At 31.5% G+C, this 18,715-nt stretch overlaps 1 protein-coding gene across 7 annotated transcripts in view; it reads left to right on the top strand.

The window, feature by feature from the left end:
• The first annotated feature begins 918 nt into the window (after positions 1-918).
• LOC139513582 (integrin alpha-9-like) overlaps positions 919-18,715 on the top strand; it is a 47,923-nt gene continuing 30,126 nt past the window's right edge. For all 7 annotated transcript variants that reach the window (XR_011662477.1, XM_071302217.1, XM_071302215.1 and 4 more), the window contains exons 1-9: positions 919-1,666; positions 4,465-4,592; positions 9,659-9,756; positions 10,759-10,986; positions 11,998-12,046; positions 14,185-14,265; positions 14,591-14,679; positions 16,295-16,360; positions 17,202-17,378. Coding sequence is in view for 6 of the 7 variants with exons in the window: in XM_071302217.1 (XP_071158318.1) it covers positions 1,491-1,666; positions 4,465-4,592; positions 9,659-9,756; positions 10,759-10,986; positions 11,998-12,046; positions 14,185-14,265; positions 14,591-14,679; positions 16,295-16,360; positions 17,202-17,378 (1,092 nt within the window). In the remaining variant the exon portion in view is untranslated. The remainder of the gene's footprint in view (positions 1,667-4,464; positions 4,593-9,658; positions 9,757-10,758; positions 10,987-11,997; positions 12,047-14,184; positions 14,266-14,590; positions 14,680-16,294; positions 16,361-17,201; positions 17,379-18,715) is intronic.

Raw genomic sequence — 18,715 nt, 5'->3', positions numbered from 1 at the left:
CTTAAGACGGTCAGGGAAGGTCGATGATGATAATGACAAATTAACAATATCAGTAAGGGGTTTTACAATAGCAGGTTTAGCAAAATGCAGTAATTTAGGTGAGATGCCATCTATACCAGTGGCTTTTTTAACATTAATTTTACGTATACGTTTCTCAACAAAGTCTTGATCAATAGGGGAAAAGGTAAAATTGTTTTGATCAAGATCAGGAATATTATCTTTAATGGCCAAAATACTCGGGTGATCATCATTAACCTTTATTTGACTGCTTCCTATATTCTTTGCAACATTTACAAAATATTAGGGAGCTTCCATTTGATTTTTATGGGGGGGCTAGGATGAAATTTGAAAAAAATAGGCAGGACAGGAATTTTGAGTAAAAAAAAAGGCAGGATGAGACACTTGCAAAAAAAAAAAGTCAGGATGACAATTTAGGTAAAAAAAAGTCAGGATAAACTAAAAAAAAAAGAAGGCAGGACCGAATAGAGTGAAAAATAAAAAGGCAGGACAGAGATTACAACTAAAAAAAAAATGCAGGACAAAAATTTTCATCCTAGCCCCCCCATAAAAATCAAATGGTAGCTCCCTAATCATTAAATATCTCACACACCTCCTCCTGTTTTGTAATTAAAACATTATTTTCAGAGAGGACAGTTTCCTTTTGGTGTACATTTCCCTTATTTGTAAGAAAAGGTTTCACTGTTGGCCAGAAATCTTTCGACTTCGGGCCTCCAGCACACCTCTACAAAATATTGGTTAATGGATTTATTTTTTAGTTTTGTAACATAGTTGCGTTGCCGCCTATATGTCTCCCAGTTCTTACTACCACTGAATTTTTGAAATTTATTATACAACATTTTTTTCTTATAAATGGCACTTTTAAGCTCTGCATTCATATATGGTACTTGATTAGGAAAAATATGCACGTGAATATTTCCGAACTCCTCGGTAAAGGGAAAGTGCAAGTAGCAAATCGAAAGCTGACAGTTACAGGGTGTTACAGGTTGACATCACCTTTGTTATTTATGACCACACCTGTTATCATATTACATGAACAGTTTTGTATCATATGTAAACAGTAGAGCAAGGTTGCGTTTATTAAACAGTTAAAACATTTTTAACTCAGGTAAAATCTGCCATGCACATCGAAAAGGACACCGGAAACGCATTTTTTAACTAAAGAAATAGTGAATGGGCTTATTTGTTTAATATTATGAATCAGTGTCTTCACCAGAGTAGAAAAGAACGCCGTACCTAAAATGAGGTCACCCGGAACTATAATATTTTAAGATTATTCACTTTGATATAACAAATAATTGTGTATTGAATAATAAGTTGTGCAAACAGAAAGTAGGAATTTCCTGGATTACATTGTACAAAACCTTTGACTTAAACTTACAGCAAAGAAAGAAATATTCACATGGATTTTTAGTGTTTAATAGTTTCAATCTGAACATTTTACAACCCTAAGTGTTGACATTTTTTTAAACATGCGGAAGACATATATTTCTTGCTGTTCATTCGTTATTATTTTTTATTTTATATCCGATGTGCTTTCATTTAATCTTAATATAGACCTAGCTAAAACCTTTCAAGGAAATCCTTCAGGTTATTTTGGATATACTACAGACTTTTTATTAACGAGAGAAAGTCCACCCAAAAAATGGTAAGTTTATTCAGTCATATAGATATTCAGAGACATATAGATCATTGTAGATAGATATATATTAGTCTCACCTTTAAAATATATCAATTTCACTGTATTTGGGTCATCTGAACATCTTACTATCTTATCTGTGTGTACTTATTTAAAAGTTAAATCAAAATCTTTGGGGACTTTCCATATCATCTTTTACATGGTGCCCAGGTTCCCCTCGAGGGTTCCCACACAAATAATTTATTGTTTGTTTTTTTAATTTATCATATATCCAGTTCAAACATGCATATTTCATAATACTGAAGAAAGTTTTGGATAACATATGATGCTAAGTGACATGTACCCTAATATGTTCAGGCCAAAAAATATTGCACAATGTAGTTCTGTTTCTTGCATCGGATGTATATCTACATTTTTGTATATACATGTAGCTACATGTACATGTACCTGCACTAACTTTTTATGCCTACTTAACACATTTTATTGACATTATTGTTTATAAAGAAGATGTGGTGTGATTGCTTATGTGACAACTCCTCAAAAGAGACCAAATGATACAAAAGATTACAACTATAGGTCACCGTAAGTGTAAGTCCAGAGTATCTAAATGACTGCCTACCTACAAATGTACCTTCTCTTTTTATTCTACAGACAGGTAACAAGAACCAATTTTATTTCGGCATCAATTATTGATGTAAATTGTTGATCATGTTGATAGATATGTTTTACCATTTCATACCTTATGTTGATATCCATGAGATTATATATAGATCTTTATAGAGTGGAGTTGAACAAAAATAAAGTTTTCTTATGTACATGTATTGGCTCTTGAAAGGTTATATGGTAGGTTAAGGAATGCTCGATAATATGTTAAGGAATGTGAAAAGTGACAGCAGAACATTTTGTATCTTTGTTATGGATTAACAAATGATAAAGTTCAGAGAAAAAAAAGAATCAGTATCTGAATAAAGTTTTTTTTCTCTCTCACTATATATATAGCTAAAACAATGTAGAATAATGTAACTTATATGCTGCCTCTGGGGTATGTGTATTGTAAACTATGTGTCATAAATAATCTTGGTGATAATTTTAATGAACAAGGATACATAATATCTTTATTTTATGGAAATTATATGGAAGTACAGAATACAACAGAATTAACTTTATTCATAAAACAAATGGGCCAACAAGGGACATCACAAGACTGTTTCAATAAACATGATTAGCAAAATGAACACAAAATAATATTACCGATGGAGAGAATTAAATGTTACAGTTATCAATGTCATGACTTAGTAAAATGAACACAAAATAACATTACTGATGGAGAGAATGAAATGTAACAGTTATCAATGTCATGACTTAGTACACTTTGTATTCTGATCTTCTTGTGTTTATAATTAATGGGGCAGATCTGAATTATACTATTACTTTTCTTAACTTAAAAGGGCACCATATTTGGTTAGAAATACAATGTAGTAAAATTAAATGTTTGACTTTAGGCTAAATGAAGTAGACAGTGAAAAGTAATAAGTATTTGTGAAAATAATGATAGGGATCAACCTAGAATCTTTAACAGTTATATCATGTATATTGTCAATGAGACTTATATATTGTTATGATTGGTTTGTTTTTATTATCACTTATCAATTAACATTTTATTTATTAAATAAGAATTTAGAAAAGTAAAATTCCTTTACATTTATTTACCATATTTGTCAATTGGTGTCTAAATAATTACATGTACATGTACTAGTAGTATTTTATCATGATGCTGCTTAAACATTAAATTTGTTATTAAGAATTAAGGTTTTAATAAACAAAATGTAAAGTTGTGAAATGTAATATTTGAGTAACCTAATAATCAATGCTGCATCTTTATCATGTTTATCATGTTTATATTAGCATGATTAGGATTGCAATTTGGTATTTTTGATGTGAATGTATTTTGAAAAAGAAGATTTTTGTTTTACTTCTTTGACAATGTAAATCCTGATTATCAGTCCAATATAGTGGTTACTATGTATAAATGTACACATACAGTTTATCAGGTATGTAACATCATATGCAAACTCAAACATCAGACTGTAAATAATATAAACACCCAAGAACATGCATCAAAACACATTAGACATACCCTCAAGGGAGACAACTCACAATGGACATTACAAACATGTTAGTTATGTCAAAACCTGACATATAACTTATATTAATTGAAAGCAAATTGTCATATAAAATTGAAAACTGTCAGAAACATATAAATCTTTTGACCATGTCAGTTTGTTTTGATTTAGTCCCTGAAAGGGATAAAGATTACATGTACATTGATAGTGACCTCAGTTATCCTTTTAAAAGAATATAATTGGTACCAATTTAACTGCTGCTTTTTATGTTATTTATTATTGTTTATGAATAAAATGTTAAATGGTGTATATGACTATATATGTGCATGTCAATGAGACAGCTACCCAATGACATAAACAAAAAACCAAAAGACATCCACAGTCTCTGTCAACATACAGGTTCTTATATATAATACACAGTCAACATACAGGTTCTTATATACAATACATGTATATATTGTATAGGTCAAGCTCTCATTGTCTGGATTCTGGAAAAGATGTGACTTGCCATTTTCTGTAGAATTAATTACAATGTATAAACAATCTAATTTGGGTAAATTTGTGTATCATTAAATGCCAATTTGGCCTTCCTTTAATAGAGAAAGATACCATGAAGGTTAATATGATAACTATACAGTATGATTTGTGATAATGATGTACATTTCTATTAATCTATCATTACAGGATTTTAGTTGGTGCACCAACATCTCAGGACAAGTTCCAGTCAAATTTAACTAAGCCTGGTGCCCTGTTTAAATGTGATCCAAACGGTATTTCATCATCCTGTGAACAAATAAATATAGGAAGAGGAGGTAAGTCAAGCAAAGTGTGAATTAATTCTTCTAGCTTCCAAGATTTGGGTACAAACATTACATGTCATCCCCATTCTTTTGCAACATCTATTAGTTTGGAGTAAATTGTACAAGTAAGTTGATAAAATTCTTGTTTTTTTTCAAAGGATCAAAGCCTTAGTTGTTAAAGAAATCTTTATTTCAATCATTTATAACTTATGTTGAATTTTTGAAATAAAAAAACTTATTTTCATTAAGATAGTTTAGTTTAGTTTATTTTTCGGTGTACATATGCATAAAGGATAGCCCATTTCTGTGCATTTTTGACGTCATTATGCGAATGCAGCACACTTGTATTATGTAAACTACTACTTATAAGGTGTGTAAAATAACCTTGACTACCCATGTTTGGATCTTGCACAGTTAAACATGTAACTGACATGATTGAAGCAATTTTATTGTAGTTTATCTTTCCTATTGTTACAACTACAAATGTATCTTTTACAGACAGTTGGTGCAGAATAATACAAAAAAGAAACCGAAACAATTACCATAGAAAATAGATATTTCCTACAAAAAAATGGCCCTAGTGTTTATCCATTTTTATGCCCCACCTACGATAGTAGAGGGGCATTATGTTTTCTGGTCTGTGCCTCCGTTCGTCCGTCCGTCCATCTGTGCCTCCGTTCGTCTGTCCGGTTAAAGTTTTTGGTCGAGGTAGTTTTTAATGAAGCTGAAGTCCAATCAACTTGAAACTTAATACACATGTTCCCCATGATATGATCTTTCTAATTTTAATGCCAAATTATAGTTTTGACCCCAATCTCATGGTCCACTGAACATAGAAAATGATAGTGCAAAGTTCAGGTTAAAGTTTTTGGTCAAGGTAGTTTTTGATGAAGTTAAAGTTACATCAACTTGAAACTTAGTACACATGTTCCCTATGATATGATCTTTCTAATTTTAATTCCAAATTAAAGTTTTGACCCCAATTTCACGGTCCACTGAACATAGAAAATGATAGTGGGAGTGGGGCATCCGTGTACTATGGACACATTCTTGTTGTACTTGTAAATATCAATGCACTATAAAAAATATGCTTGATAAGTAGTTAAAACCTACTTGTCATGCATAAGGGAAAGGTTTTTTATGCAATTATAATTTGTGGCTACCGGTAGCATCATTATCTTCCTGTACTGAGGAATGTTTGGTATGTTAAGTACAAGCTTAAGATGTATGTGTATCTTAACATACAACTTTTAGGCATTTCATTTTCTCTCAAAGTAACACTATTGACTCTTACGAAAATTATAATTAAAGAATTTATAGCTGATGTTGCATTATTTTGATTAAAGGTTAAGGAAATGTTGAATATTTGTCCTTAGAAAGAAGTTGATCCGCTTTTCTAAGCCTGGTCACCTCCCAATCACATTAATGCAATGAAGTTATGATGCATATATATATATATATACTGGTATACCCGGTAATACAATGAAACTTTTGTATTGTCATACTCACTTTTCATCAAGAATATCAAACAAGCCTGCTGGGTTGAGCTGATATTCTAGATAATGAAGTCAGATGTATATTACATTTACATTACTTCCGGAGCACCTGAGATTACCCGTAGTTTTTGTTGGGGTTCGTGTTGTTTTCTTTAGTTTTGAAGGGGTTTTTGTTGTTTTCTTTAGTTTTCTATGTTGTGTCTTCTGTACTTTTATTTGTCTGTTTATCTGTTTATTTTTTAGCCATGGCTTGGTCAGTTTATTTCAAATCTATGAGTTTGACTGGCCCCTTTTTTTTTATAATTTCCTACTCTTGGGGCACTACTTAACATTAGACAGTGTCCTCTACGGTATTTTCTTAAAAAACCATGGACACCAGTGGATAACTGTATCCGGCCTTTTGAACAACTGGGCCCTGAATGTCATGGTATACCTTATTATATTTGTTGGTTTTCATTAAATAGTATCGTTAAATGACCCCACCCCTATTGGAATAGATCACACAGAAAATTAGGTTAAAATGCTATTAAATTGAAACTATTTAACAAATCAAATCATACACAAATTGTATTGACTAAACACTTTATAAGGGAAGTAAAGAAATAATAAACAAAGATTAAAGTAGAGTACTTTTGTTTTGATCTGAGTAATTGTCATACCTTACATATTTTGTAGAAAAATCCATAAATATCTTTTTAATTTTTATTAAAAAATTATTTCTGAACAATTGGAAGATATTCAAAGTGAAAAGTTTGACCTATCCAGTATCCAATTAAATATTTGGTGTGTGTCACAGTGAGAATAGCCACTGAAATAATACTTGTAAATATAAGTTGAGTCAGGAAAAAAGATTCCAGGTGTGTAGATATGACATAATGTATAAAAAGAATGATAAATTTTAGACACATTCCCTAGGGAGAAAATGTTTTATGTCATTGTGGTCATATTTTTATTTGTTTCAGGAACAAGGAGTTTTTTTGTGGGTTTACATTTTAATTTGAAACATTTAGCATTCAGTTCTTCTGATTAATTCTGTTGATCATGTCGATCAATATTTTTTTTTATATCATCCTCAGGTAAAAAGGTGATTGAAACAATTTAGTAAAAATATAAAATGCATGATCTTATACAGAAACTGTGCACCCCTTTTCACATAGCAAACGTGAGGACATTTTAAAAAAAAAACAGAAAGTAGCTTTTTCATGTTGTAAATTTGATTTTTAAAGGATTATCCTTATTGGTATACATTTTTGTGACCTGACGTGAATTTGATTTAATCTGTTTCGTGGTTTACCTGTCAAGCAGTAGGGATAGATTGTAATCTGTTATATATTTTATACAGATATAATAAAAACAGCCACTATTATACATGCAGTATGCTAAGTCCTTCAACAATTACATAACATACACATGATATTTCCTTTTCATTAAACCTTTTTTGAATACTATAACCTCTTGAATCTTGCATTTACAAGAATATCAGTCACAAAAAAAGTAAACACACTTTATTATAAGTAAGCTTTGATTTAAATGAAATCCTAAGTAGTAACCAGTTGGAACAGTTGATGTTCAAATTATAATATTATGATAAGTAATCTTGACTTTTTTAATTGTTTGATACTTGGTACTGTATTCAGGGTATTTCCTTCTGAGAGTAATATTTGTCTATAAGTTTTCGGTTTTCTCATTGACTAAAAGAATGAACATTATAGGGAATCCTTTTTGATAAAACATAATATATACACAACTGATAAACGATAAAAATCATGAGATGTTGATATAAGATTTTTAACAGCCTCCATGTACCTAAATATAGAAATTCCAATTAAGGCCAGGTCAATGACCACAGGCACTTGTCTCAGAAAAAAAATTTCCTATATACCTTAATATAACACTTTTTTTTTTCTGAGACAAGTGCCTGTGTCAATGACGGTAGGTTTATAATGTCATACAAATTCTCATCTATTCTTTTCCTTGTGCTTTTCTGTGTAATTTTCAAGAAACATTATTGCCTATTTCAACCTATGAAAGTTATTAACGACAAAAGCATATGATATATTTAGCCTAATTAAATGAAACAACTTATAGAGGCCTTAAGGAAGACTTTTTAAAAACTAGATCCACGACTTCATATAAAAGTATAATACTATTTATTTTAAACCTATACATCATAAAAGATTGACCCCAAGTTCTTCTTAGTTTGAAAAATGTACTTTTAGAAAGATTATTAATCTATTTCCTTCCTGTTAATATGAAAGTTATCAAACAAATTTTATTAAGTCATGTGAAAAATTTGGTATAACATTATTGTGTCGTGATTGAAGAAAAATAATTGATTTTGTTATACATATATCAATACTTTTATGTAAAACTATTGCATTCTTATAAAAATGATTTACTGTATTAGGTTTACTGGCTGATTTTGATGAAAATTGAGAAATATTTTGTAATGTTTTAGATATTTAGCATTGAGCATGTTGAGAAAGGTTTACATGATACACACTAAAGATCCTTGACATTTAAACACTTAAGTAGGGGGTATCAGACTGTTAAAGTGGTTAAATGTGAATCTATTCATGCTGAGAGATTTAGGTAGAAATGATTGAATAGAAAGTTTTCTTGTAATCCATAATTTCCCTCTTTCACACCTGCTGGGCTAAGTATAGAGACAGACATATTGACAGTTGTTGACAGTAAGATACACAAAAGTCAAAATTATCAACCTTCAGAGACTGACCACCCAGACAACTAAATACTCACTTACCTAATGATGTAGTACATAAATTACTTAGATATCAATAATTTTTATTATATTATAAAGAGGTTCAATAGCTTATAAAGAATAAAAGGATATTTATATGTGGAATAAACATTACTACATCAGCTGCACAAGTTTATTAAAGTAGACATATAAAGGTCAGCATTTGAAAGAATGGACAAGTGATGAACCAATGTCAGTAGACTATAAAACTATTGAAATTGTTGACAAAATTATTTAATTTCAGTTGTACAAATTTACTGTTATAACAAGTCGATTGGTGATGCACCTGTTTTTGTCCTGAGAAGAGACGGAAACCAAATAATAATACATGAATTGTAATAAAAAACCAAATAATAATATATAAATTGTAATAAAAAACCAAATAATAATATATGAATTGTAATAAAAAACCAAATAAAATTGTAATAAAAAACCAAATAATAATATATGAATTGTAATAAAAAAAAGAAAGATAAAAGCGTTTATTTAAAAATTTAGAGGTCAACAACAGACATTTCATTATAAGTATGACATGTATGATGAACAGTCAATATGGGATGACTGTCATAATGCCATAAACCAACAGTACAATAATAGGTGAGAAGTAACTGTACTAATCTTATTTTATACCATGGTACTAGGACTTCTTCATTTAAAAACTTGAGTTTCAAGGCAGTTCAAGTCTTGATTATGTAAAATAAGGAGATTAAGTCTGCAACCTTAATCATAGATACATTTGTACCTAAGTTTATTTAAGTAATTTGAAGTTTAATGATATACTAAGTAAGGTATGATTAATATGTGTGTATCTTCTTTTAAAGGAAATGTTGAAGACACAGATTATGCTGGAAATAAGATTTACCATGGAAAAGATAACGGATGGCTAGGTGGTTCTCTTGCTGTTGGTGATGCTGTTTTGGTAGGTTACTGTACATCTTGGAGACAATGCCATAAAAGTTGATAATTGATCTGTGATCACATGACAGTCAAAGAATGGCCCTTTTGTAATGGTGAAACCAGATGAGAGCTAGATTGAGACATGTCTTGTTGGTTACTTCTGTAAAATAGACATATAAAATACATCTGATGGGTTCTATGATTCTTCAAACAATAGTTATAAAATTGAATAATATGGAGTATGAATGAATTGATATTTGTGGTATAAGTCAATGAGACAACTAGCCAATGACATAAATTACCAAAGGACATTGAGTGGTCAATATAATCTTTAGCAATGGAAAAGTATCTGTAATATTCCAGCTCTGAATTGTGTCAGATTTTCTGACTGCTTGGTTTTTTCCTAAGATACATGGTAATTTAAATATTTTGCTTTATAATTTTTCTTTTCATATAAAACTTCAATAGCCCATAAAAGGTCACTTACCAAAACTTAATTCTACATATTCTAGATATTTGTAAAGTGTCTGAGTATGAATGTATCTCTATATTTAAGATCCCACCCCTTTTCATTAACATTGACCGACCGTGCAAGGGCTGTATAGCCAGTCAAGGTCATTAAAAACTTCTATTTGTTGTATTAACATTGATGAGAAAATAAACAACTTAGCAGCAAGGTAACTAAAACATATAAAAATCTTAGAAGAAAATGCACTGTGGACTCTAAAATAAAACACTGATTAATTAAATAATTAACAAAAGTAGAATATAGTAATATTGGTGGATGTACTTCACTGTGGATTTTATACAGTAATGTCATGGACAGATCAGGAAGACACAATCTTGGGCAAAGCTAAAAAAAACTATTTCGAATTTCACTGTAGAAAACAAAGAAACATTGTTGTCTTGCTTCAATCTATGAATTAGTGAATATATGTTTATTCAAAATATACCAACACAGTGATTATTGTTATTTTATTTAATAAAAGTGAAAGCTACTTTTACATGTTTTCTTCTATTTCAGATTTGTGCTCCAAGATGGCAAAATAACATTGAAACGCTTGAAAACCGAACTCCTTTGTCCCACATGAATGGTATTTGCTATGAAATCCCAAGAGTTTTGGACACTTTTACCATAGGCAAATATCCATTCTTGTCAAAAGATGAAGATCAAAGAACCTTAAATGAGTCACATTATTATCACCATTATATGCATGGGATGATGGGAATGTCTGCACAATATACGGGAGATGTAAGTAGCTATGATGTTTACATCAATGTCTGCACAATACATGGGAGATGTAAGTAGCTATGATGTTTACATCAATGTCCTCACAATATACGGGAGATGTAAGTTGCTATCTGACTTTGACCTTATTTTCAGGGTTCATTGGTCAAGTTTTTGTTTTAGTCTGTTTCACAGATACTATAAATGTAGAAGTATCATATCAGTTGTATTTGGTTCAAGAAATGATTGCATGGTGTACATTTCTGGCAGGTTTCATCTTAATATAACATTTTTTCATTAGACAATGTTGAATTTTTTGCGGTACGGTCTATTTTTTCAGATACAATAAGCAATAGGGCCACTATATTTGATGAATAGAATGATTGTACTTGTCTGTCTGTCAGGATTTCTGGCAGATTTTTTTTCACCATGACCTCATACCAATATTGGTAAAAGTGAAATTTCATGGTTTTTGTCTGTTTATCAGATATATCTATAACAACAGATCAACTTTATTTTGTGTATGGAATGATTGCTTGATGAACATATCTGTTTGTTAGTAGGGTTAGAGTTCATCTGACTGATAACATATTTTCATGGTGGACTAGTCAATGTTAAGGTTTTATGGGTATGTTTGTTTATCAGACACTAGAAGCAATAGGTCAACTTTGTTTAGTGTTTGGTATGAAATTCAATCATGGCAACCAAGTAGAAGAAACAGAAACATTGTTCCCTTCAAACATTCATTCATGGAAAAAAAATTGAAATATTGAATTTGTTCCAATTCTTTCATACAGCACCAGTATCCTAGACACATTAGCTACTAAATCATGGGCACTGAAATATAGTACCATATTTTTTTTTCAAGTCTGTGTACATATCCACATATGAAATGCCCAAAAGGTTATTCAATTATGTCTATACTTTAAAATGAATCATGAGATTACGATTCAGGTACTTGCCACCCATAGTCTGGACTTGCAATTTACGTGTTTTCTATATTGTCTATATTTGTTTTTTATTTATCTTTTTCAGACTGATGAAATAATGCTGATTGGTGCACCAGGTTTACGTGATGCATCAGGTATGTATATCAAGACTGATGATCACATTAGTAGTACAATTAATAGGAAATGTAACAACTCGTTTTTTTTAATTTATATATATATATTGCCCTGTCTACCATAGTAGAGGGGCAATATATACTATGGTCTGTCTGTCAATCCAATATCAGTATAAACAGTTGGTCTATAAAATTGAGAAAGGAAATGGGGAATGTGTCAAAGCGACAACAACCCGACCATAGAGCAGACAACAGCTGAAGGCCACCAATGGGTCTTCAATGTAGCGAGAAACTGCCGCATCCGTAGGGGTCCTTCAGCTGGCCCCTAAAAAATATGTGTAAACTAGTACAGTGATAATGGACATCATACTATTATACACAAGAAACTAAAATTAAAAATCAAAAAAGACTAACAAATGCCAGAGGCTCCTGACTTGGGACAGGCACAAAATTGTGGCGGGGTTAAACATGTTTATGAGATCTCAACCCTCCCCTTATACCTCTAGCCAATGTAGAAAAGTAAACGCATTACAATACGCACATTAAAATTCATTTCAAGAGAAGTCTGAGTCCGATGTCAGAAGATGTAACAAAAGAAAATAAAGAAAATGATAATAATACATAAATAACAACAGACTACTAGCAGTTAACTGCCATGCCAGCTCCAGACCTCAATTAAGCTGATTGAAAGATTATGTCTTCATCATATGAATATCAAGCACAATCCCACCCATTAGGGGTTAAGTATCATACTTTCATAAAATATATGAGAAGAACATAACCTGTGTCATGCCAACAAAGGGTTTTTTAAATAAATGTGTTTAGTTCCGATGCAAAGACCCTATAAGTGAATCAATATTAAAACCAAAATATGCAATCTTTAATGACCTGACAACAGTATCGTAACTATATCCTTTCTTAATAAGTCTATTTAAAGGTTTTGTAAGCTTTTGAGGTGAATACTGACATTTTTGTGCTTTGTAAAGAATATTACCATAAAGGATTGGATGTGAAATACCTGAATGTATAAGATGTCTGCATGTTGAGTTATATTTACGAATTATTTCCTTATACTGATGATAAAATTTAGTAAATGTTTTGACTAGTTTGTCACGATATCGAAAAACCCTGGTGTAATAATTTTTCAGTAATACATAAATTTCTCTCGCTAAAATCTAATACATTGTTACATACACGAGCGAATCGTACAAGTTGAGATATATAAACACCATAAGATGGTGACAAGGGAACGTCACCATCTAAAAATGGATAATTAACAATAGGAAATGAAAAATCATCTCTTTTATCATAAATTTTTGTATTAAGCTTCCCGTTAATGATATAGATATTAAGATCGAGGAAAGGGCAGTGGTCATTGTTAGTATTAGCTTTATTTAAAGTAAGTTCAACAGGATAAATTTCTTTAGTATACATACTGAAGTCGTCATTATTGAGAGCCAATATATCATCCAAATATCTAAAAGTATTGTTATATTTTTGTATCAAATGTTGTTTCGATGGGTCTTTGCTAATTTTAGTCATAAATTGTAAATCATAACAATACAAAAACAGGTCCGCAATAAGTGGTGCACAGTTAGTCCCCATTGGAATTGCAATAACTTGACCATATACATAATCTCCAAAGGGAACAAAGATGTTATCAAGTAAAAATTCAAGTGCATATATAGTATCAAAGCATGTCCAATTGACATAGTTCTTTTTTTTATTGCTACTAAAAATGACCTAAAGAGTTTGAACATATGTACTCGCATTCAGACTTTTTAAACGCCCAGTTAATAAGGGATGTGAATTGTTGGTTAAAGTTTGGTTAGTTAGTGATAACATAAAATGTGTTTGTTATAAAGTGAATTATATAAAATGTATCCCAAATTGGGGATTTATTCCAGTACAATGAATTTTTAACTAGTAAAGGACTATATTTTGCCATGTAATACTTTCAGAATGCTTGTAATTTTATATTGATGTGTAAAATGGACTGATTGACTCACAAACTTTAGACTTAATTCAGTTTGTGAGCTCATTTGTGGAATTTACACATCAATACCCCCTAGAAAAATTGATCTGAATGAATAATATATATATATCTTAGATTGATTATGAAGACTTCAACCTTAAAACATATTTTCTTTTTCTTTCAGGTGGTCTTGTTGAATTTGGGAACAATGTGGTAAAAATAGCATCAGAATCATATGATCTGGAGAGAAACAATGATTATTTTGGTAAGTACTGTTTACTCAGTTATAATAAAACATTAAACCCTTGCAGCTTGCTTTCAGAAGGTTTTAGATTGATGAGTTTTTTAAGGTACATAAATATATGGGTTAAAATGACTGAACTTTGAATCTGATAATAACACTTTATAAATGTATTGTATGTTGAAATCCTTTCTTGATTTGTCTTCATCAGATATACTTAACCCCAAAAATTGGAAGTAAAAGATGTAAAAGATAAAGAAGCTATAGAACCAAAAGGGACATAAAAGCTATAGCAAAAACCACATATTTTGCTTAAGGAAGTTATAAATTAAGTTTCATCTATTTGCAGGTTATGCTCTAACATCAGGGAAGTTTTTAGGAGATGGTGCTAATTATATTGCTTTAGGTGGTCCACGAGGTAATAGTGGGACAGGACAGGTAAGACTAACATTATGCAGTCTACTTTCACTTGAATTCATCACTTTTAAATTTATTTGCTGAGGTATGTGTATAATGTCACATTGTGTCCCTGAGGTAACAATGGAACAGTACAGGTAAGAAATTTGTGCAGTCCACTTTCACTTGAATTCACTTAGGCTGGTGTATAATGTGTTCAAGAGGTAATAGTGGGATAGGACAGGTAAGAATAACTTTATGCAGTCTACTTTCACTTGAATTCACTAAGGCTGGTGTATAATGTGCCCAAGAGGTAATAGTGGGACAGGACAGGTAAAAATAACTTTATGCAGTCAACTTTCACTTGAATTCACTAAGGCTGGTGTATAATGTATCCAAGTGGTAATAGTGGGACAGGACAGGTAAGAATAACTTTATGCAGTCTACTTTCACTAGAATTCACTAAGGCTGATGTGTAATGTGTCCAAGTGGTAATAGTGGGACTGGGACAGGACAGGTAAGAATAACTTTATGCAGTCTACTTTCACTAGAATTCACTAAGGCTGATGTGTAATGTGTCCAAGTGGTAATAGTGGGACTGGGATAGGACAGGTAAGAATACCTTTATGCAGTCTACTTTCACTAGAATTCACTAAGGCTGGTGTAGAATGTGTCCAAGTGGTAATAGTTGACAGGACAGGTAAGAATAACTTTATGCAGTCTACTTTCACTTGAATTCACTAAGGCTGGTGTATAATGTATCCAAATGGTAATAGTGGGACTGGGACAGGACAGGTAAGAATAACTTTATACAGTCTACTTTCACTTGAATTCACTAAGGCTGGTGTATAATGTGTCCAAGTGGTAATAGTGGGATAGGACAGGTAAGAATAACTTTATGCAGTCTACTTTCACTTGAATTCCCTTAGGCTGGTGTATAATGTGTCCACAGGTAATAGTGGGACAGGACAGGTAAGAATAACTTCATGCAGTCCACTTTCACTTGAATTCACTAAGGGTGGTGTATAATGGGTCCAAGTGGTAATAGTGGGACAGGACAGGTAAGAATAACTTTATACAGTCCACTTTCACTTGAATTCACTGAGGCTGGTGGTTGATTTGTCCAAGAGGTAATAGTGGGATCACAATCTAATTTATAGCTTAAATAATAGTTGCCACCTGACTTTATACCAAGAAGGCACTTATAAATTTTTATACGACCGCAAAAATTTTAATTTTTCGTCATATATTGCTATCACGTTGGCATCGTCGTCCTGCATCGTCTTGTTTTGTGTTGGTGTCTTAATGCATTTGCAAGAATATTTTTATGAATATTTCAGGTTAAAATTGTGAAGATGTTTTAATTTGATGTATGGTAAATAAAATTGAGAATGGAAATGGGGAATGTGCCAAAGAGACAACAACCCGTACATAGAAAAAAAACAACAGCAGAAGGTCACCAACAGGTCTTCAATGTAGCGAGAAATTCCCGCACCCGGAGGCGTCCTTCAACTAGCCCCTAAACAAATATATACTAGTTCAGTGATAATGAAAGCCATACTAATTTCCAAATTGTACACAAGAAACCAAAATTAAAATAATACAAGACTAACAAAGGTTAATGCATTTACAAGAATTTTATTTTTGAATATTTCAGGTAAAAATTGTGAAGTTGGTAAATACTTCGTATTATGAAGTGAAAGCTATAGTCAATGGAGAAGAGGTATGAGATTCAGACAAAACACAATAATATGAACTTAAACATTTATTGTATTAAATGTAGAAAAATGGCTTAAAGGCATCATTATGATGCCTTTAAGCTATCTATCTTTGATTAACATGGTAAATGGCATAATCCCACAGTATTTTTTTATTCAAACAATAAACACTTGGATTTTTGTAAAAACCTTTGGAATATCATTTTTACATGATCTAGAATAAGAAGGTGTTGTATGATTGCTGCTGAGACTCTCTACCAGAGACCAAATAAGAATGCTCTAAATTTGTATAACAGTACATTGGATTTACGATATTGTTCTGATTTAGAGAAAAAACATGAATGTTTTACTGTACATTTATCTAATAAAAAAAAAATATATGTCTTTTGTTCTTGAAAATTATTACAAATGATCTTTATAGATCTTCATACATTATCAAGCCAAGTATCTTTTTAAAAACATGTACTTGTTTTCATTTTAAAGATTTAAATCATTGGAAAAATGCATATTTTTGCAATATGTCACAGTTTGACTTCAGAAAAATTAAAAAGATTTTTATGTCATTACCTCCCCTGTAACTGTATTTTATGCCCTAAACAGCTAAAAGATCTCAGATAAACAGGGGCATAAGAAGTATTGTTTAATATTACATGTCAATTATAAAAACCAATGGATTTTTACAGTTTTTTAATCACATGGATATTTATCTATTTTAAAGTATATAAAAGACTGTAGCACAATTATTCATGTTTTTGTTTTTGTTGATGCTACAAAACAGATACATTCTGTTAATAGTTTGTCTTACATATTCAGTACAGTTGTATAATTCTTAAATTGACTTTACAGCCAGGAAGTTATTTTGGGAGTGTGCTTTGTGCTGTTGATGTGGATAACACAAAGAATAGTGATGTTCTGGTTGTTGGAGCACCATTTTATGGTAACCTCACACAAATCAATATTGACGTAAATAATATCAACGAGGATGAAGGAAAAGTTTATGTGTATGGTTTTGATAGTACAAGTGTAAGTTGTTATGATACATTGAATGTGTACACATATAGTTCACTGTACAGCCTTAAAAAATGAGGAAGACCAAAACTGCATAGTCAGCTATAAAAGGTCCAGAAATGACAAATGTAAAATGATTCAAATGAGAAAACGATCGCCTGATTTAGGTGCAAAACAAAGAACAAAACCAAATAACTAATGACTACCTAAGTCTGGGTGGACCTTTACAACAACTAATGACTACCTAAGTCTGGGTGAACCTTTACAACAACTAATGACTACCTAAGTCTGGGTGAACCTTATCAACAACTAATGACTACCTAAGTCTGGGTGAACCTTTTCAACAACTAATGACTACCTAAGTCTGGGTGAACCTTTACAACAACTAATGACTACCTAAGTCTGGGTGAACCTTTACAACAACTAATGACTACCTAAGTCTGGGTGAACCTTTACAACAACTAATGACTACCTAAGTCTGGGTGAACCTTTACAACAACTAATGACTACCTAAGTCTGGGTGGACCTTTACAACAACTAATGACTACCTAAGTCTGGGTGAACCTTTTCAACAACTAATGACTACCTAAGTCTGGGTGAACCTTTACAACAACTAATGACTACCTAAGTCTGGGTGGACCTTTACAACAACTAATGACTACCTAAGTCTGGGTGAACCTTTACAACAACTAATGACTACCTAAGTCTGTGTGGACCTTTACAACAACTAATGACTACCTAAGTCTGTGTGAACCTTTACAACAACTAATGACTACCTAAGTCTGTGTGAACCTTTACAACAACTAATGACTACCTAAGTCTGGGTGAACCTTTACAACAACTAATGACTACCTAAGTCTGGGTGAACCTTTACAACAACTAATGACTACCTAAGTCTGGGTGAACCTTTACAACAACTAATGACTACCTAAGTCTGGGTGGACCTTATCAACAACTAATGACTACCTAAATCTGGGTGAACCTTATCAATCTGTGAATAAATAGATTTGAATTAACCATATTCAAAAGTATTACAAAATTCTTCATGTGAAAAATTATTAGGTGTTAAAATTGACAACACACTTAACTGGAAAAATCAAATTGACCAAGTTTGTGCTAATATATCATCCAGAATATACCTTCTTTCTAAAATAAAGAAATTTTTAGATATAAATGCAAGGAAAACATATTACAATGGGTATATTCTTCCCTTAATTGACTACTGCTGTATTATTTGGGGTGAATGTAAAAATGAAGGGATAACAAAAATTTTAAAACTCCAAAAAAGGGCAGCAAGATTAATTCTAGATGCAGATCCTTTACCCCCCTCAGCCCCCTTATTTAAAACAAAC

Source organism: Mytilus edulis, chromosome 2 (assembly GCF_963676685.1).
Source record: "Mytilus edulis chromosome 2, xbMytEdul2.2, whole genome shotgun sequence".
NCBI lineage: Eukaryota > Metazoa > Mollusca > Bivalvia > Mytilida > Mytilidae > Mytilus > Mytilus edulis.
This window is presented reverse-complemented; position numbering and strand designations above follow the sequence as displayed.